Consider the following 19,301-nt stretch of genomic DNA (forward strand, 5'->3'; position numbering starts at 1 on the left):
AAACTGTATAAGGCTATCTTCCAGTTTTATATGTAAAGAAATAAGTGCTAGTTATAAGAAATAATGAAAAACTTTGTAGAGTTGAATTAGATGTATTAAAGAGAGAGGACCAAACCAAATCAGAGGCAAAGTAGTATTTAGTTTAGACATTTTTTGCAGATTTTAGCTCCACCTTCGATAGCATGAATTTATCCATAAAGAGATTCATTCTTGTTGTAGGTGTGCCATTTTAAACGAGTGTTTAGTGTTTAGAGTTTGAAAAACCGGTGCTGGTGCATCTATGTTACTATGCTATTTTTAATAGTATTTTCAAGTTAAATTTAATTTTTATGAAATTTTTGTTTATTAAATTTTTAGGTGAAAGTACAGAATAGTTACAATACAACCTCCTTCCCATATTAAGAATGGCTTTCTAAATAACAAAGTTATTTTTGCACAATAACATAGATGCACACATAACGAAAAACCTTTAAAGGAGTTTCCTTATTTACTTGTATCAATCTTTGTGGGTTATCTGATTTTAAAACTATAATTTTTGAATAAAAACAATGCTTAAAAACAATTACTCCTTAAAAATAAAAGAAATTAAAATTTGACACTAATTTTCTGCAAAGTATTTTTTATTAAGTAGAAAAACTTGAAAATTTACGTTCGTAAAGAATGTGTAGAATAAAATTGTATGGACTATATTTTTGTTGTTGTTTTAATATAAAACTGTAGTATTACCATATTTTAATAAAAATTTCAAATAGAATTTGACGTGAAATGTTAGGTTGGTGCAAAAATAATGCTTTTGACGTTCATTTGAATGTCAAAAAATGACATTGTTTTTGTGTCAACCTAATAGAAAAACAAATTAAAAAAGATAAAACAAACGTTTAAATTCACTGCAGACACTTGAAATATAATAATATATATTTTAAATAAGTTTTTTTCATTTTTCCTTTCGAAATAATTAAGACTAAATCGTAATGTTTTCAAATTAAATAATAAACAAACATTAATTTTCAATATCAATAACGAGCGTGTTTTGTGACGGTGAAATCTAAAATGTTTCCACCCCAAAAACATTCCTGAAATGAAAAAGCGAACTTTGGTCATTATTATTTAAAAAACATAATTTTGCCTTTACACTTAATATTTATTTTATTAATGCATTATCCTCACTCATTTTATTCAAAAATGTAGTTTAAAAATTATTCTAAATAATGATTCTATTTTCTTAACAGTACGGATTGTTTTGATGACGGGACGTTCTTAACAATTCACCAAAAAACTTTTAATCACTTCAATTTTTCAACTTTTAAAGTCATTTCCTCAAGCAAAGATAATGATTTTGAGAAAAATATTTCATGTGGGTCTTTTCTATGTCAAATCCCAACTATCATCACCATCGCCTCACCGGGGTTCCAAAATCGACCTGCCCTATGGTGGCAGTCACCTACACCAACAAAGATTAATACCAAAAAGTGTGATTGGTTCTACACAAAGCCTTTACCACAATAAACAAGTCATCCGTATGGATTTCTGAACAACTTAGTTGTTGTGGTGGACCCTCATACAGTGAAATCGACAGGTGAGTCCATTATATAATAGCATTTCAGCCCGGCATTGTCCGGGTGTTTGGAAGTGTATGTTGAGCAAAAAAAAAAAAAGTGGTAGTAGGAAGGCAGGCTCGAACCCGTACTGTGAAGGAGGAAAAGAATGGGAAAAAAACGTGAAGTCTTTGCTGTTACGACCACCGTCAAACTGAGATTGACATAAGTTTAAATTAAGGGGATGACTTTCGAAAATATTGGCGAAAAAAGCGACCCCTCCTTGTAGAAAAGTGTCCAGTTGAGGGTAAAGAAATTAATGTTTTTAGCCAATTTTTCAGTATTTGTCGTCTGCAGGGTCGAGCTTCAAAACGATACTGATCTTATGAAAATCCGTCACCTCTGTCGAAAGTTTTAGGCAGACATGCAAACATACATACATATATACATACATTTATATATTGATAGCTCAAATTTTCGACCTAAACTGATTAAAAAGCTTGCCCTATCTCTGAATACCCTTTTTGTAAAATTTCAAATGTCTAGACCAGAAATTGTCTGAGTAATTTGGTAGAGACCGCAGAGGTCAAATTTTTTAAAACTTTGACCCCTATTATGACCCCTTAACATTTATTGTTTTGGGCTCAAATCAAGTTATTAAGTTAGATCCATGTCCAAGGAACCTATATCTAAAATTTCAATTGTTTATACCCAAAATTGGCGGAGGAGTTTGGTAGAGTTCTCAACAGTCAAATCGTTGAACTATGACCCCTTAACAGCCAAGTTTCTTGCCGAAAACGGATTACAAAGATTTTCCCAAACTTCAGTACCCTGTATATCAAATTTCGAGTCTGTAGACTGAAAATTGACAGAGTTATTGCATAGGGAAATGTACACAGACAGACAGACACACACACACGTTCACTTTTATATATATATATATTAACCAACTATTTTCTGTCCTCAAAAGCTAACATCTGAAACCAAACATCAGAAATAACAAGCCCTATTTTGTTGGAAAACTAAGATGGCCACTCAATGCCCTCCAAAATTAAAAACAACGTAAATTGCAGCAATTCTTAAAATTATCCAATCATCACACAGGGGCTTCAGTGTAAGCTCAGTTTGTTAAGATAGGTAGTGTGCATATGTCCATTGGTTAGTTTGAATTCATGACAGCCAATCAGAAATTCTAATTCTACACATTAAGGGCAGATTTCTGGGAAAATAAATAAGAGATAAATACGAAATATATTATGAATCAATTCTCTGATTTTTGATCTGATAATTGCAAATCTATTGTAAAACTAAAAAAAAATGTTATTTATCGCTGATTAATGAAGTCAGACTAACAATTCCTACATAATAAATGAAAATTGTTAATTATGTAGGAACTATTTAGGCAAATTACTTACTTCAAGCAGAATTTTGAGGTCCCTGCCATAATTAATCTCTGTTTCCATCATTTCCTGAATGGTTTCTTTCCGTTCAATTCTCTTCCGAGCGCATGGTTGGCAGATAACATCTCCAGTACTTGGCGGATTATGGACAACAACCTCCACGCAGTCCTGGCAAATCATCCCCTACAATTTTAAAAAAATATATAATCTATAAGAGTTATCTCAGAGATATTGTATTTTAGAAAAATTATTTTTTTTGATTTAAATTGTTCAAAAAGAAACCAACTTTGATAAGTAAGAATACAAAAAAAAAAAAAATGAAATGCTGTGAACACTCTTGAATGAAGGTGTTGGCATATGATCAGGACTATTAACATAAAAGAAACATTTCAAAAATGGAAAAGGCAAGGAGAAACAGACGAAAACAATATCCAAAGCTGATAAGTGTGTAGTCATCAAAATTATGATAGAACCCTAACTCTAACCTAGAACCCCTGCTTGACAGCTGATGAGAACAGGATATAATACATAGAATCACACATTCTATGAAGAAAAGATTGAAGTTTTTTCATCAGCACCAAAAATGAAGAAATTTCCGAATTACATAAATAGTGTTCTTATTTATTATCAGGTTGCTGCATAAGTTCCCGCCGTTTCAGAAAAAATTTTTATTCTAAAACATATTTTGATATTTGGCAAAGTGTTATATATAATTAGAAAAGCACGTATTCTGTTCTACAAGATAATTGTCATCGTTTTTTGCTCATATAATTTTTTCTCGTTTTTTAAGACCGTCAAATGGATTGTTAAGTAGATAAAAAAACATCACATTTTCGACACATCCTTCTTTTCACCTTTAATCGAGGTCAAAAAGCGAGTGAAGTGGCCAAGGATATTTGTGCCGTAAATAGCACGGCATAATCATGTTGACACACCAGTTCCCACTGGATCACCGAAGTTAAGCAACGTTGAACCTGGTCATTACTAAATGGGTGACCATTTGGGACTTTCAGGTGCTGTATGTGCTCTCCGCTTATCTCGGCATTGTTTCCAATCGTCCTGGTCTTCTTGCCACTGGACTCAAACAGTGCCGATTCAGGAGAGGTGTGGTTGGAGATTGTGCAACCCTTGCCTCACAATTACACGCGCTACTGCCCCATACAGAGGGTATCCTTTGTCTTTCAAGAGTGAATAGAGGCCTGGATATGGCAAAAAAGCTATAGCTGAGAGAACTGTTCGAGATTGATTCACCAGATTCAAACAGGGTAATTTTGATCTCAATGACGTTCCTCATTCTGGAAGACCAATCAAGATAGATGAAGACTAACTCAGGGTTTCTTTTGAAGGAAGATGACCACCAGACATGTAGAGAATTGGGTGAAAAGATGAAGTGTGATTTTGCAACAATTTCACGCCATCTTCAGTCGATGGGATTCACACAAAACTTGAAGCTTGGGTCCAACATAATCTTACTTTTGCTGTTAAAATTCTTTTATTTTCTAAAAAAACAAAAAAAAACAAATGGCAGGAACTTATGCAACAACCCAATAGATTAATAGGATGGGTAGGTGAGTGGGGGATTGTCCGGTCATAAAATACACTTAACTATATTATTATTAGTATCATATAATAGTATTACATAAAATATGCTTAAATATATTTTAATTCATGAAGATTTCATATTTATTTTCTATTGGTTATTATATTGTACCTAATATAAAGTACTGATTTCAAAAGATTTTAAAAAAATGACTTGGGTGCCATCAGCTAGAGTCAAAACTAAAACCAAAACATTTAGCACTCCAGTCACGTTCTTTACCATTTGAGCTATCGACAGATAAATAAGAAAAATTTTAAATTAAACTACATCAACTTATGAATAAATTTATAATAATGGCAAGCAATCTACGAAAGATTAATGCAAGCAACAGTAAACGTAGTCACTAGTTTTGTCTTCTTTGCCCCACCCTCTCAAACCAAAGGTTCTCAAGTCCTTCACCACTCTTACTCAAGGCACGCCTCCATGCTGGTCTATCTTCGGCTAGCTCCTCCCACACATTCACATCGATGCCAAGAGCGATCAGATCCTGTTTGGCCACGTCTTTAAAGCACAGCACCGGGCGACCGCGGCTTCTTGACCCATTTGCCAGTTCGCTGTCGAGGATATCCTTAGGGAGATGGCCATCGGGTATTCTGCACAGGTGTCCAAGCCAGTGCAATCATCGTATTAAATAAATTTGCACCTACACAAAAGTAATACAAATATGTCAACAAGTTGAAATGAACATTTTGCATTTCAACTTGCCGACATATTTCTGTACATGTTATTCATCCATCCAAACAAAGATTTTACTCGTTATAAACCATCGTTAGTGTATGATAACTATTACTAAGTTATATCACTATTGCAATGAAATTTACAATCCCCTCTGATCTATTCGGGCAGAATAAAAGACCAGAAGCGTTTACCTTTGGAATGTCCCTTGTGTATATAGGATTAAAGTTACATAAGAACTTTATTACATTATCACATCAATAAGATTAAGAACAATTAAAATAAGGATGGGGGGATCTCTTTAAGCCATGAGATTTCAAAGCTAAATGCTTCTCATCAGAAGAGGAGAAAAAATTCAGCATCATACATTTCATTTAAAAAATTCACTTTTTTCAAACTTTATCTCTCTACTTTTTCTAAATTCTCTTTCTTTAAAGATTGTAACGCTGGGTATGGGGCAGCCAAACCAGCTGCCAAAATTCCCCTGCTTTTTATTGAAACCAACCGAGAGCTCTTTTAAGTATCCTCGTTGTTCCCTTAATTGCAATTGTCTGGATCTCTTTTGCACTTGATCCACCATGAATATTAGTTAGGTAGGACTTCAGGTTCTTCTTCATAAGCCCTGTGGCACCTATAATAACTGGTCTGATTGATATCTCCCTAAGTTTCCAGTTTCTTTTCATATTATACATGAGAACTTGATATTTGGTCTGTTTCTCTCTTTCAGCTGTGTGTGTGAGTGAGTGAGTGAGTGAGTGAGAGAGATAGAGAGAGAAATAAAAAACAGCGTAAATAAAACTTTATGATGATTTGATGACCAAAAACATAAGTAAAATCAAAAGTCAAAAGGCAAGGAATAAGGCAACAGATGAAAAAATATGTGAGTTAAAAAAATCTTTTTCATCATTTGTTATTTTTTTTTTGTGTGTAATACCGAAATCAAACAACTAATAAAAGACATGACAGAAGATAATATCATATATTCTGGTTTTCTTTCGATATCAGTTTCCATTATTTACCTACATAAATGTACAACTTGAAATTTTTATTTTTTGCATTGGTTTGATTAAAAAAAAAAAAAAAAAGGATGCAATGAAATCCTTTTAGTCATTAATTTTTGTTTTTGTGCTTGTGCAGTTTTAAAATTTGTACAAAAAAAATAAATAAATAAAATCTTTAGTTACATGAAAGACAAGTCTTTTTATATTTTTCAAAAAAAAATATGGATTATTCCCCTTGCTGACAATCTATGTCAACTCATAAGGGAGCCAAAGTCACAACAAAAAAACTTCATCATCAATCTTCAGTTGGAATAGATTTGCCATTTTACAGCGTCACCACAGAAATGAATAATAGTAGAAAGACAGACAGGATCAATTTTTTCAATGACAATAACTCCATCATCATGAGGACAATAAAAAGCAAAGATAAAAAAAAAGTGTTGCGAAACACAGGGTATTTATTTGAGATATACAGAAAACTGTCCCTGATATAAGTACAAATTCTATGGCCATGATCTTGTACAGAGTTTAACGATAAAATTGTCACCCTAGAAAAGACAACATGATTCCATTTCCGTTTGATGAAAACCAGTTTTCGTTTTTTGTTGCAGACCATCTACTAGTTGGCCAGGAGTGATACAGGAGCCTACTGAAAGTGACACAATATTCAACGAGCAAGATCAGAGATGCGCCGCTGTAAAACTCATGCTCTCTACCGATCCAAGTTATGACAACAAAAACCATTGCCAGCACCCTCAAAATGCATCGTTGGATTGCCACAAATAACAGGGACATGCTCAGGGTGATGAAAACAAAGTTTCCGGCCAAGGTTTTGGTCTTTGGTATGGTTACAAGTGAGGGCCACATCATGCCACCTCACATCTTCGAAGTCGGCTTGAAAATCAACACCAAAGTGTACTTGGATGTGCTGAAGAATGTGGTGATCCTCTAGTGCAATCAACTGGCTGCTGGCAGACCCTAGGTGTGGCAGCAGAACTCGGCACCAGCCCACAAGCCCAAAGAAACCCAGGCTTGACTTCAGAAGGAATGCTTTATACACTTATTTCACCGGCCCCCTCCTCTCCCGGCCTGAACCTGCTGGACTACATCGTTTGGTCATACTTCAAGAACATCACCAACATGACCTCCCACAACACCAAATCCAGCCTGATTGCCCCGCCATCCACTGAGTAGTTGCCAAGCTCCTGCTCTTACGGAAAAGGCATACTACCAGTTCTGGGCCCATATCAAGGCGGTGATTGAGGCTGAAAACAGCTACATTGAATAGCTCTACTACAAGTTAGTCGAATTGATTTTTTTCAATAAAAATTTTAAAATAAACCTGTAGTGTTGTTTTCTTTAGGGTGACAACTTCATTGTTCCACGCTATAGATCATGTTTAGGAGGAGCATCATCATCATTGTTGTTGGCTATGTTAGAATAACTTGTTGCAATATTATTGCTATAATGTGGCTATGATTACAAAAACATGGAAGGTCCTATTTATAAACAGGAGTGATAATAACTGGCCAATCAGATAGAAGTATGCTCTGCTACCAACCAATCGGAAATCGGAATCACTCGATAAAAATACTGTGTTTAGAATGCCTGCACATAACTTCTTCTCTCCACATGGAAAGAAACTCTACTCTTCATTTGTAAACTTTTATAATTCAAGATTTCTTTGGATTGGGTAGCTACAGGAAACTATTATTCGTCTTTGTCAGCTTTTACAATTCAAAACTTCCTGGATTGAAACTGCACATTTTCTCTTCTAAAACTAAAATGGTTTACAACTCCAAACTTATTGAAATCATCAACACAAAATGATAGGCCAATGCCAGTTTCACATAGAAGAAATACCTTTATGTAAATCGATCCATGCTAGAAGGTAGTGATGGTCGAAAACCTCCAGGTCACTCACCCACAGAGGCCAAGTTTGACAGCCATAAAGGAAAATGGTTTAAATAAGGTTTTGGTAGATCCGGACTTTTTTTTCTTTGAAACCAGAGTCGCAATCAAAGTCAACAGAAGGCAATGTTAGCATTGCTGATGCGATCGATAATGTTTTCCTCCCCCCTAGCCTGTTGAAGTGATGATGGAACCTGTAAGGTTTCCGAGTCGACTATCGTCGTAGTCGTCGTTCTTCCTCAGGTGCGTGCGTGCGTGCTCTATATATACTACTAATCAGATGACGGTGTCACTCTTTTGTGTGTCCCGTCTTAATGGTCGTTCCTATTCTCTACATGCCCTCCCCCCACCATGTGACCACACTACCGTCATTTTGTGGTCATGTGACTGGAGAATTCCGTATAGTAGTGAGTTGGTCCTTGCATTTGAGGGGAAAGTGGCCTTGGTGCTCGTGTTACCCTCATGCTGCGTCGTGGGACCGGACTCGTCTGCATTGGCTTGTGGTTGATCGGATCTTGGTCAACCTCCATATCTGTTTCTGATGTGTCACAATCAGCTTCTTCCACCTCCATCATCTCATGCATGGTGCACGGTGGTTTGCTGTCCTCCCTTCTTGGTGTTTGGGGAGGTGGTTGATGGGGTTGTTGAGTGGGTGGATACTCCGGCGTATCCATGACCGGTTTGATTTTCCTGAGGAAACGGCGATTGCGTAATGTGATCCTGCCGCTACCATCCAACCGTATCCTGTACTGCCTGTTACCCATTGTCTCGACGACTCTCCCAGTTTTCGCCCATCGTCGTGGATTTGGTCCCTCCTGATTCTGCACCTGCACAGACTCGCCGACTCGGAGCTGTTGGAGGGGGCAGCTGTGTATGTCGTACTGTTCTTTGTTAAGTACGTGCCTTTTCGCCATCGCCCTCTCTCTCAAATCTCTGGTCTCCGTCCAACGCTTGTGGATGCAGTATTTTTTGCGAAGTGCGGGGAGATGGCCCCTTACTGTTCGACCATATAGTATTTCCGCCAGCGACAATCCAAGGTCCTGACTGGGCGTATTCCTATGAGTCATCATCGCCCGTGCTGCCCGATCATGATGTAGGTGTCCGTAGCCATCAACGCAGTCCATCAGCATTCTTTTGGCCGTTTTTACGGCCAGTTCAGCTCGGCCATTACTCTGGGGGTAATGTGCAGATGATATGCGCCTTTTTACGCCCCAGTCTTCTAGGAACGATTTGTATTCTAGTGAATCGAATGGTGGCCCTCCATCGGATGATATTTCCTCCGGCGCACCATACGTGCAAAACCAAACCCTCAGGGTGTTACACACCGCTGCAGCCCTTCCTGATGGTAGTGGTGCGACCTCAATCCAACCGGTATATCGGTCCGCGTATACCATGTAACTTTTCCCGTGCATATCTAGCAAGTCAGTGACTGTCTTTTGAAATGGGAATTCCGGGTTTATGGGTGGCATTAGTGGTTCCCTAGGCTGGGATGGGTCGATCGAATTGCAACTCCGACATTGCGCCCTTGTTTGTCGGATGCTGGCGTCTAAACCAGGCCAAAATAACCGTTGTCTGGCGTTAGCCAACATACCATTCGCTCCTTGATGGGCGGAGTGTAATGCCTCTAACACCTCGGCTCTAAGCCGTTTTGGTATCAAAATTTTGTCCCCTTTTATGGGTACCCCTTCCAGACAATATAGTTGGTCTGCCATCGGCCAGAATTGCCGGATTTCTGGTGGTAGTTCGTGGCGTGACCTTGGGAACCCGTCTTGAATGTATGACGCCAACGTTCGGCACTCCTCATCGGTGGCTGCAGCTGCGACTATCCTATCCCAGGTGATCGCTCGGAACTTGGGGTCATGTGCGTATGCAGCTATGATGGATGCTTGTATACTCCCCTCGATTTGCTGGGAAGTGTCAGTGCCCTTTAGTCTGCTGTGTCTTGACGGCGCCGGGTATCGGGATGTGCAGTCCGGTGCTGCGTTGAGTTTCCCAGGAACATGCCTAATCTGGAACCTGTACATCAACGACCGCTTCTTGAATGAGAACAGGCGGGGATTTTTTATATTCTCCAGGATCTGATCCGAGAAAATTTTCACTAGGGGCTGGTGGTCCACGGTGACCAATAGGTCTGGGGATCCCAGGATGAACATCCTACAAGACTCCAAGCCATAAATCAGCGCTAGAGTCTCCCCCTCTATAGGGGAATAACGAGATTCTGCATCTTTCGTGAAGCGAGACCCGGCCAAAATCATCTTCCAGTGGTCCTTACCACAGTTGGGACCTAATTCCGTTGGGCATTGGTAATGCTTCTGGAACAGAAAATACCCAATGCCAACCTTACTGAAGTCGGTTGAAAGGTAGGTCGCTCTGTTCATATCGAAGGTTTTCACCCCTTCTTCGATTTTCTGAACGATATTCCTCTTCGACTCTTCGAAAAGTCTATTCAATGTGTCATCCCAGTAAAATTTACGGTTCTTTGTCCGCAGCAACTCTCGAAAAGGGGCCATTATATCAGCCTGTGTAAATGTATACGACACCTGGTTAACTAAACCAAACCAGGACCTGATATCAGTAATGCTCGTTGGGGTCGGGAAATTGAGAATAGCCTCCGTCATTTTTTTAGTTGGCTTCACGCCGTCCGAGGTTATCACAAAGCCGGCAAATTCAACTTCATCGTCAGCAAATTGAAATTTGTCAGGGTTAAAGACTATCCCACTTTTACCACAATGGGTAATATAGTCCACAGTATGCCAGAAAGCCAATTCTAAGGACCTGTCCCATAGGAGTGTGTCGTCTATACACCGGGTCTTTCGAGGCATGTCAACTGTGATGTCATCGAACCGGCGCGTGTACCCGTCCCCGGATGCGTGAAAACCCTGGGGAGCCCTGAGATACCGATAACGACCCCATTCCGTTATGAACGTGGTCGCATCCCGGGTTTTTGGGGAGAGTGGCAGACTATGGTACCCATTCCATACGTCCAAGACAGTCTTTTTGGTTTGGGCAGGCACCACGGACACCTGATTAAAAGGGGACGGTGTGTGATGAGTCTCTCTCATCGTTGCTGCATTCAATTTTTGTAGGTCTACCGTCCTTCTTGGTGACCCGTTTTTCTTTGCAGTGACTACCATCCTCGAACACCAGATCGTAGGTGTGCCTACTGGTACCGGTTCGATAATACCCAACGCAACATCTCGATTCAAATCATCCTTTATCCTTTTCTTCCAGTGATGAGGGACTGAAATGGGTGTGTGTATGACCGATGTTTTCGCCCCCGGGGTAAAAGTTATATCCAGCGGCCTCCCTACCATGACTTGTAACGGTTGATGGGGGCAGGTGTTGAATGCGCTGGACTTAAAGTGTTCACGTAACCACTTCTCTAACCGTTCCCTATTATCTCCAGTGGGGGTAAACAGGATCCTGGCTTGTCCGGGACGGATTCTCTTTTCGGACATCCACACGGTGCTGTCCCACTTTCTGAAGCCGATAAATCGGCCTTTGATACTCGATGCGGGAAGTCGCAATTGATTACTCCTAGGTCTTTGAGGGCCGATTCTGACAAGTAGAATCCTGACGTGTTTTCTGAAACGTAGACCACTTGTCGCGTTTCCTTCTGACCGAGCTTAATCTGAGTCAGGACCACCCCCTTGATATCTAGGGGTTCGTCTGTGATTCCCCGTATCCTGTGGGTGGTAGGTATCAGGATCCTGCTGGTGCACCCTAATATTTTCAATATTTCTGGGCCACTCGAACACGTCTGGGCACCGGTATCTGCAATGGCCTGGATGTGGTGTTTTCGACGGCTTACTCCCTTATCCAAAGCGCACCCGAATTTAGCCTGGGACTCTGGTATCAGGGACACATCGACCATTAATGAGGGTGGTGGCTCAGGGGGACTTTTCCTGAACCCACCACTGCTCCATGCTATTCTACCTTTTTGATTGTAACATGCCGGTGCCCCCTCCATTCTGCTGCCGAAAATATTCGATTGACGTGTGGCATCGTTTGTTGACTCCGCCGTCGACCTCTCCTGTTTCCGGCACACTCTTTGTAAGTGGCCTGTGACGCCACAATTAAAACATTTTAGCCCCCTCGCCGGGCAGTTCTTCCGCCCTTTTAACCCACTGGGGTGTGAGGTCCTCCCACACCCTTCACAAGGACTATTCTGAGGGGTTTTGAGCGGCTGCTCCTTCCGAGATGGTTTTTTCTCGGTTGTTAGTAGGCCAAAAGTCGAGTGTCCCTCTGAGCCTCGTTGCAACTGAGGAGCAGACGTCTCTGTAGTTTCTAAACTAACCAGCCTGTGAAGATTCTGCTCCACAGTGGTTAGAATATTTGCTTCGGCCAGCAATTTACACTGGTACTCCACATTTGCCAGACCGGCTACGAGTTGGCCAGCTACCATGTCCTCCGAATAGTTTACGGCTTGCCGGCAGTTCTCGTTGGGGCACAGAACCGTGAAATTGCAAAACCGTGCCTGGGACCGAAGCTTTGCCAAGAACTGTGCGGGTCCCTCCCCTGTCTGTTGTCTGATGTTATGAAATTTATGTCTATGCACCTCCGGGTGTAGACCTTTCACCGCAATAAACTGTATATGCCTTAAGAGTTGTTCCTCTGTGACAGAATTGAGGGTTTCAGGCCCAACTAAGTCAAATAAAAGTTTATTTACCTCATTTGAGCAGGCTGTCCTTAGTTCATTGCAGATTTCCACGGGGTCGGTAAGGCCGCACATTTGTTTGTATCGGGCCCACGAGTCGATGAAAAGCGCCCAGTCCGCATCGGTGAATCCATGTTCGATACGTGGCCGGTCTGGTTTCTTGGTATTAGACCGACTCGAGGCACTCCCTCCGCGAAGCTCATTGTTTTCTCTTTGCAGATTTATTATTTGTTGAATCAACTGCATGTATTGGCCGTCCTCGTGTTGTCCTGACGCCATTATACTCCAAAAATCGTGCAAAAGAAATTATGTTGAAAAATAAATCCTGTTCGTAGCGCCATGCAAAGTTTCCGAGTCGACTATCGTCGTAGTTGTCGTTCTTCCCCCGGTGCGTGCGTGCGTGCTCTATATATACTACTAATCAGACGACGGTGTCACTCTTTTGTGTGTCCCGTCTTAATGGTCGTTCCTATTCTCTACAGAACCAAGATATTTGAACCAATCAACTTCTTCAAGGGTTTCCGTGCCAAGAACAACTGGCTGTTTTTCATTCGGGAGGAGACCTGCAGTCAGTAACTTTGTCTAACTAGCATTTATCGTCATACATATCTTTGAAGTATAAGATTGCATCTTGTCAATGAGAGATTGAATGTCATCACAGCTTTCACCCAATATGGTGATAACATCAGCATAGTCGAGATCTGGTATTTGTAGACAATGACTTATTGTTACACCATGAAAGTTGGCCAGGATGTTCGATGTGATCCAGTCAATGGTGTAATTAAAGAGCATAGGCAAGAGAATGCATCCTTGTTGGATGCCAGAGTGGATGTTAAAGAAACATGACTCCTGGCTATACATGCGGACTTTAGTGTGGGTGAAGAGATAGTAGGCTTTGATTAGGTCAATCAGTTTTGAAGACATGCAATTGGTATGCATGACCTTCCAAAAGCTCCATGGTCAACAAAGTCAAATGCGATGGCAAAGTTAATGAAGTAGACTAGTCTTTTGCTGGTATCTCCAGTGATGTTCAAGTATTCTTTGGAGAGCGAAAATCATCAGTTTGGGTGAAATTCACATTAGATTGGCCTTGTCTGCATGTCTCTTTGTTTTTGGAACCACTTCAGCGGGATGATAGTGAAGATTTTTGCACTGATATCGATAAGACTGATACTGTGATAATTACTGCAACAGCATTTGTCACCTTTCTTGTGAAACGAGAGCCGGACAGCATCAGTTTTGAGGGAGTATTTTGATTTGCCAGACATTGGTGAAGATTATGTGGTGGTTTGTGACCAATAAATCTGGAGAATGTTTGAAGATTTCAGATGAAAGAATGTCTTCTTCAGCCACCTTATTGTTTTTCAGTTTTTAATGGCATCTAGGATCTCATAAGTAGACACATTTATAAACCGTAGAAAGAATCTGAGGGTTTTGAAAATATATATATATATATATTTTTTTTTACGTAAGCATCACCACTTATCAAGGCCAAGAGGCCACTCGAGGATAAGGGTTAAAGAGTGTATAGTAGAAATTGGACAATATAGTAATCGTTAATAATGGGAATTCGGTAAATTTGTTAATTTATATGGAACGGTTCATCAAAAACTTGTTTACGTTAGGCTTGAAGAAAACCATATTGTAGTCAGCTGGAAAGCAGGAAAATGGAAGATAATTTCACAGAAAGCTTTGTTCATGGAATCTACATTTAGGTTTAGGCACAGATAAAGAGTGGGGGAAATTAGTGATAGTGTTTTCTGCTAGATGGGCATTTCTTGTGAAAGTCTGGCAATTAAACAGAATTTTCCTCATTTTATTCTTGTGAAATGCAAAAAAATGAGACTGCAACGCAGAAAAAATTGCTAAACTTCTATATATATATATACACACATTTATTATTCTTTATGTAAATACAGTCATATCTTGCTGCGGTGTGCAGACTGTTTTAATCATATTTGATTTCATCAGGCAAGAAAAAAATTAAAATACAAAAATTAAAAAGGTTCCAGACCTTTTCAAATTTTGAGGAGAGAAATAATGTCATGACTGGCAATGAGCAAAAGTTAAATTATATATATATATATATATATATATATATATATATATACACACACACACAATAAAAATCTTAATATTGAAAATATTCAAATTTTAAACAACCTTTATAAACCTGTAAGGTAGGTATACAAAATTTTAAATATTTTATAAGGAGTACAAATAAAACAAGAAAAACCTCTTATTCCATGGAGTTTCAAAGAAAGCAATTATTACTATAATTATCTTTTAATATGTACAAACACTAGTGTTTCATTCTTTCGCAAATCATCAGTGCAGGGTGTCAAGATTACCGCTAGTTGACGAAGCCATCTCTGACTCCATTAGCAAGGAACAAATCCACACAGCCAATGTTAACCACAAGAAATACAGTTGAAATTAAATCATTTATTTTTAAATGTCAAGACGGTGATAGTGATATATATATAAATATATATATATATATATATATATATATAAAAATATATATATATTTTATTTTATATATATATATATATATATATATATATATATATATATATATTAGCATTTCAGCCCGGCGTTGCCCGGGTGTTTGGAGGGGTGTGTTGAGCAAAAAAAAAAAAAAGTGGTAGTAGGAAGGCAGGCTCGAACCCATACCATGAAGGAGGAAAAGAACGGGAAAAAACGTGACGTCTTTGTTGTTACGACCACCATCAAACCGGACGTGACGTAGGTTTAAATTAAGGCTAGACAATTGAAAAGAGGGGATAACTTTCAAAAATATCGGTGAAAAAAGCGACCCCTCTTTGTAGAAAAGTGTCCAGTTGAGGGTGAAGAAATTAATGATTTTAACTAATTTTTCGGTATTTGTCGTCTGAAGGGTCGAGCTTCAAAACGATACTGATCTTGTGAAAATCCGTCGCCTCTGTCGAAAGTTTTAGGCAGACATGCAAACATACATGTATATACTGGAAGCTCAAATTTTCGACCTAAACTAATTAAAAAGCTTGCCCTATCTCTGAATACCATTTATGTAAAATTTCAAATGTTTAGACCAGAAATTGTCTGAGTAATTTGGTAGAGACTGTAAAGGTCAAATTTTTTTTAACTTTGACCCCTATTATCACCCCTTAAGATTTATTGTTTTAGGCTCAAATCAAGTTATTGAGTTAGATCCATGTCCAAGGAACCTATATCTAAAATTTTAATTGTTTATATCCAAAATTGGCGGAGGAGTTTGGTAGAGTTCTCAAAGGTCAAATCGTTGAACTTTGACCCCTTAACAGCCAAATTTCTGGCGAAAACGGGTTACAAAGATTTTCCCAAATCTCAGTACCCTGTATATCAAATTTCGAGTCTGTAGACTGAAAATTGACAGAGTTATTGCGTACGGAAATGTAGACAGACAGACAGACACTTACACAGATATATAGATAAAGAACACAATTTAAGACTGTAAAATACACTTTACAAGAATTTATTGTTCAACAGGATACTCAAAAAAGAAATATTTCCTTAAGAAAATCTTAATATTTGATTAATTTAAAGTCTTAAATTGTGTTCTTTAATGACAAGCTCTATTTCTTATTTTGGTTGTATTGAGCTTTTTTATCTGGTTGGGATTACTATTATTATTTATATTCGTTTTAAGTTTATGGAAGCTTTTGACTTGTAAACTTAATTTTTACTTCTTCATTTTATATATATATATATATATATATATATATATATATATATATATATATATATATATATATACTAGCATCCTGCCCGGCATTGCATAAATATTATATTTTAGTTCATACAGAAACTGAGACATGTACAAGCAAGTATTATGTTTTTTTCTAAACAGTACACTTCTTGCAGGTAAAAAAAAATACTTAAGCTGAGATCGAAACCAAAACCTAAAGACAGTCAGTCAATTACAATTACCATTCAGCCAGCATGACATGCTCTTGAAAAAGTGTTTCAAACTGACTAATACTTAACATAAGAAATCTGTAATGTGAACCATTCACGCATGCACAATTGTGAAACAGCAAACAGAGAAAAATCCAACGACTCCTACGTACCAATTTTTTTATTGTGACCCCTTAGAAGCCCTTTTTCCGGAAGAAAACCCATTAAAAAGTTTTCCACATATCTGAATAACCTATATACCAATTTTCAAATCTGTAGATTAAAAATTCGTTGAGTATACACATACACATTCTCACTTTATAAATATATATATATATATATATATATATATATATATATATATATATATATAAAGCATTTTTGAGATATTCAATGACCAAACGATAATTCTTATTTCTAAAAAGAAAAAAAGAGAATTTTGTAAAAAAAAAAAAAAAAAAAAAAAAATGAAAGTATAATGTGTCCCAGTCAATGCCAGGTAGGTAAAACATTTTATGATAATGTTACATAATAAAGCAAATTGCAACTACTAAAACTTAAGAAAAGTCTTTTATATAATTTTATATGAGACAACATATTTACACTAACAATTTTTGAAAATTATCGAGTAGAATTTTTGTAATAAATAAAATTCATTGTTTATTCATATTTTTATCATGCATTTTTATGCCAGTCAGTTGTAGGCGATTATCTCCCTTCTAATATGAAGACACCCTGCAGTCTTCTTCATTGAAGTCTGTAGGCTACGAACAGTAAAATAAATACTTTTTAATTCTACCTAATAATTTTCCATAATTTTTGGTGTACACAAATAGTTTTGCCTGATATGTCAGAACAGAGTGTCCCCAAATTAATCATCTATTTTGATGCTAATTTATATTTCAAAATTGCTTAATTAGTCTCTTTTTCTTTCATGAGATTCCTGCTACATAAAAATGAAAAGGAGGCATTTATTTGTCTTTTTTGTTGGCGAATTCTATATACAGGTTGCCTCGATAAAATGTACTTCTATAAACCCGTTTCATGACGTTTGCGAATCCCTTAGTGCATGTTTTCAGCGTTGTCTGGACAATAATGGTCATCAATTTGAACTTTTGCAAACATAATTCTTCAAATTACATTTGTCTTTTTACTTGGGAGTCACCACTTATCAAGGCCCAAAGGCCATTCGAGGATCAAGATTAATGAAAGTAAGGTGATAGTGTAGTAATCATTAATGGTGTAAATTGGGTAGAATTTAATTGTTTATGGGGACGACTCAACAAGAACTTGTTTACATTAAAGGCTAACATGTTGTATTCAACCAGGAAGCAGGACAGCAGAACAGTGTTCCACAGGCGGACAATTCTAGGAAAGAAGATTTGTTCATGGAATCTGCGTTTAGATTTAGGCACAGCTAGAGAGTGGGGGAAATCGTATATAATGGTTGTAGCTAGTTGAGTGGTTTTTGTGAAAGTTTGGCAAGGGGGAACCATAGATTGGAGTTCAGTCGAACACTTGCCATGAAAATAATGATACAGCAGAGACAGGTTTGCCACGTCTCTTCTGTGGGAACGAGGTTGCAGGGAAAAGAAAAGGGCATCACTTAGTAGGTTTCAAAGCCGGTTTTGAACTCTATCAAAGCTGGATAGGGAGCACTGAGCACCTCCTGCCCAGATGTGACAAAAGTACTCCATTTTAGGGCGTATCTGGCTCTTATACAGAAAAAGGATTGCGTCAGCAGTGAGATACTTACTGGAGCGGTAGAGTGATCCAATCATTTTCTGTATTCAAAGCTATTCTATTTCACTATATGTTCATGAATAAAGGTTTTATCATCATTCAAAGAGCGAGTATATTTTTGAGACACCCTGTAGAAGGTTAGTTTTTGGGAAATATCAAAATGTATGTTAAAGAGTTTTCTTGTTATTTTATTTTGAACTGCCATATTTTACACGTGTATTTCTGTCAATAAAGAACCCATGTTTTCTTTCAAAAGAAGACATCTATGATGATCCCTGATCACGGAATTAAACTAAAAATGTGTTGCTCTTACTGTCACGACCACAGCAGTGACTGACTTTGGTGTTTATGTAGATTAATGATCTTTTAAACCAACGCATTTCAGGTGAAAACATTATTTAAAACATGACTTACATGTCATGTCGAAATTAGCATAAATTCCAAAAATTAAGAAAAATGATCTAATAAGAGATGTGCTAGATATATTTTTAACAAAAAAATCATCCACAATTATGATCTGACATTTTGTGTTTAAAAATGGTGGATCCTTAATTTTAATGAATAACTCAGTTTTTCATACTGAATTGGTCGCACAACTCTTCCACACTAAAACATATGATAAAACTCAATAATTCGATAAATTATATTTTTTTACTTGTAATTATTTTTCTACTGGATCATTTTTCGTAATTTTTGGAATTTATGTATTAAAAGGCTAGCGTGTGTATTATTTATTTTGTGTGTCACACTTACATCCGAGTGACTGTCGTTTAATTATTATGGACTTCCATTTCTTGTAATAAATAATTTTACCAAGAATTTTTCATAAGTTTTGGTTTTGGTTTCAATTATAGCTGATGG

At 37.8% G+C, this 19,301-nt stretch overlaps 1 protein-coding gene across 2 annotated transcripts in view; it reads right to left on the reverse strand.

The window, feature by feature from the left end:
* The window catches only part of LOC145285811 (intersectin-1-like), a 102,320-nt gene that overhangs the window by 40,987 nt on the left and 42,032 nt on the right, over positions 1 to 19,301 (reverse strand). For both annotated transcript variants that reach the window (XM_080134221.1, XM_080134220.1), the window contains exon 2: positions 2,951 to 3,118. In XM_080134221.1, the coding sequence (XP_079990347.1) occupies positions 2,951 to 3,118 (168 nt within the window). The remainder of the gene's footprint in view (positions 1 to 2,950; positions 3,119 to 19,301) is intronic.

This window comes from Euprymna scolopes, chromosome 10, assembly GCF_053919585.1.
Source record: "Euprymna scolopes isolate OS-2025 chromosome 10, ASM5391958v1, whole genome shotgun sequence".
Lineage (NCBI taxonomy): Eukaryota > Metazoa > Mollusca > Cephalopoda > Sepiida > Sepiolidae > Euprymna > Euprymna scolopes.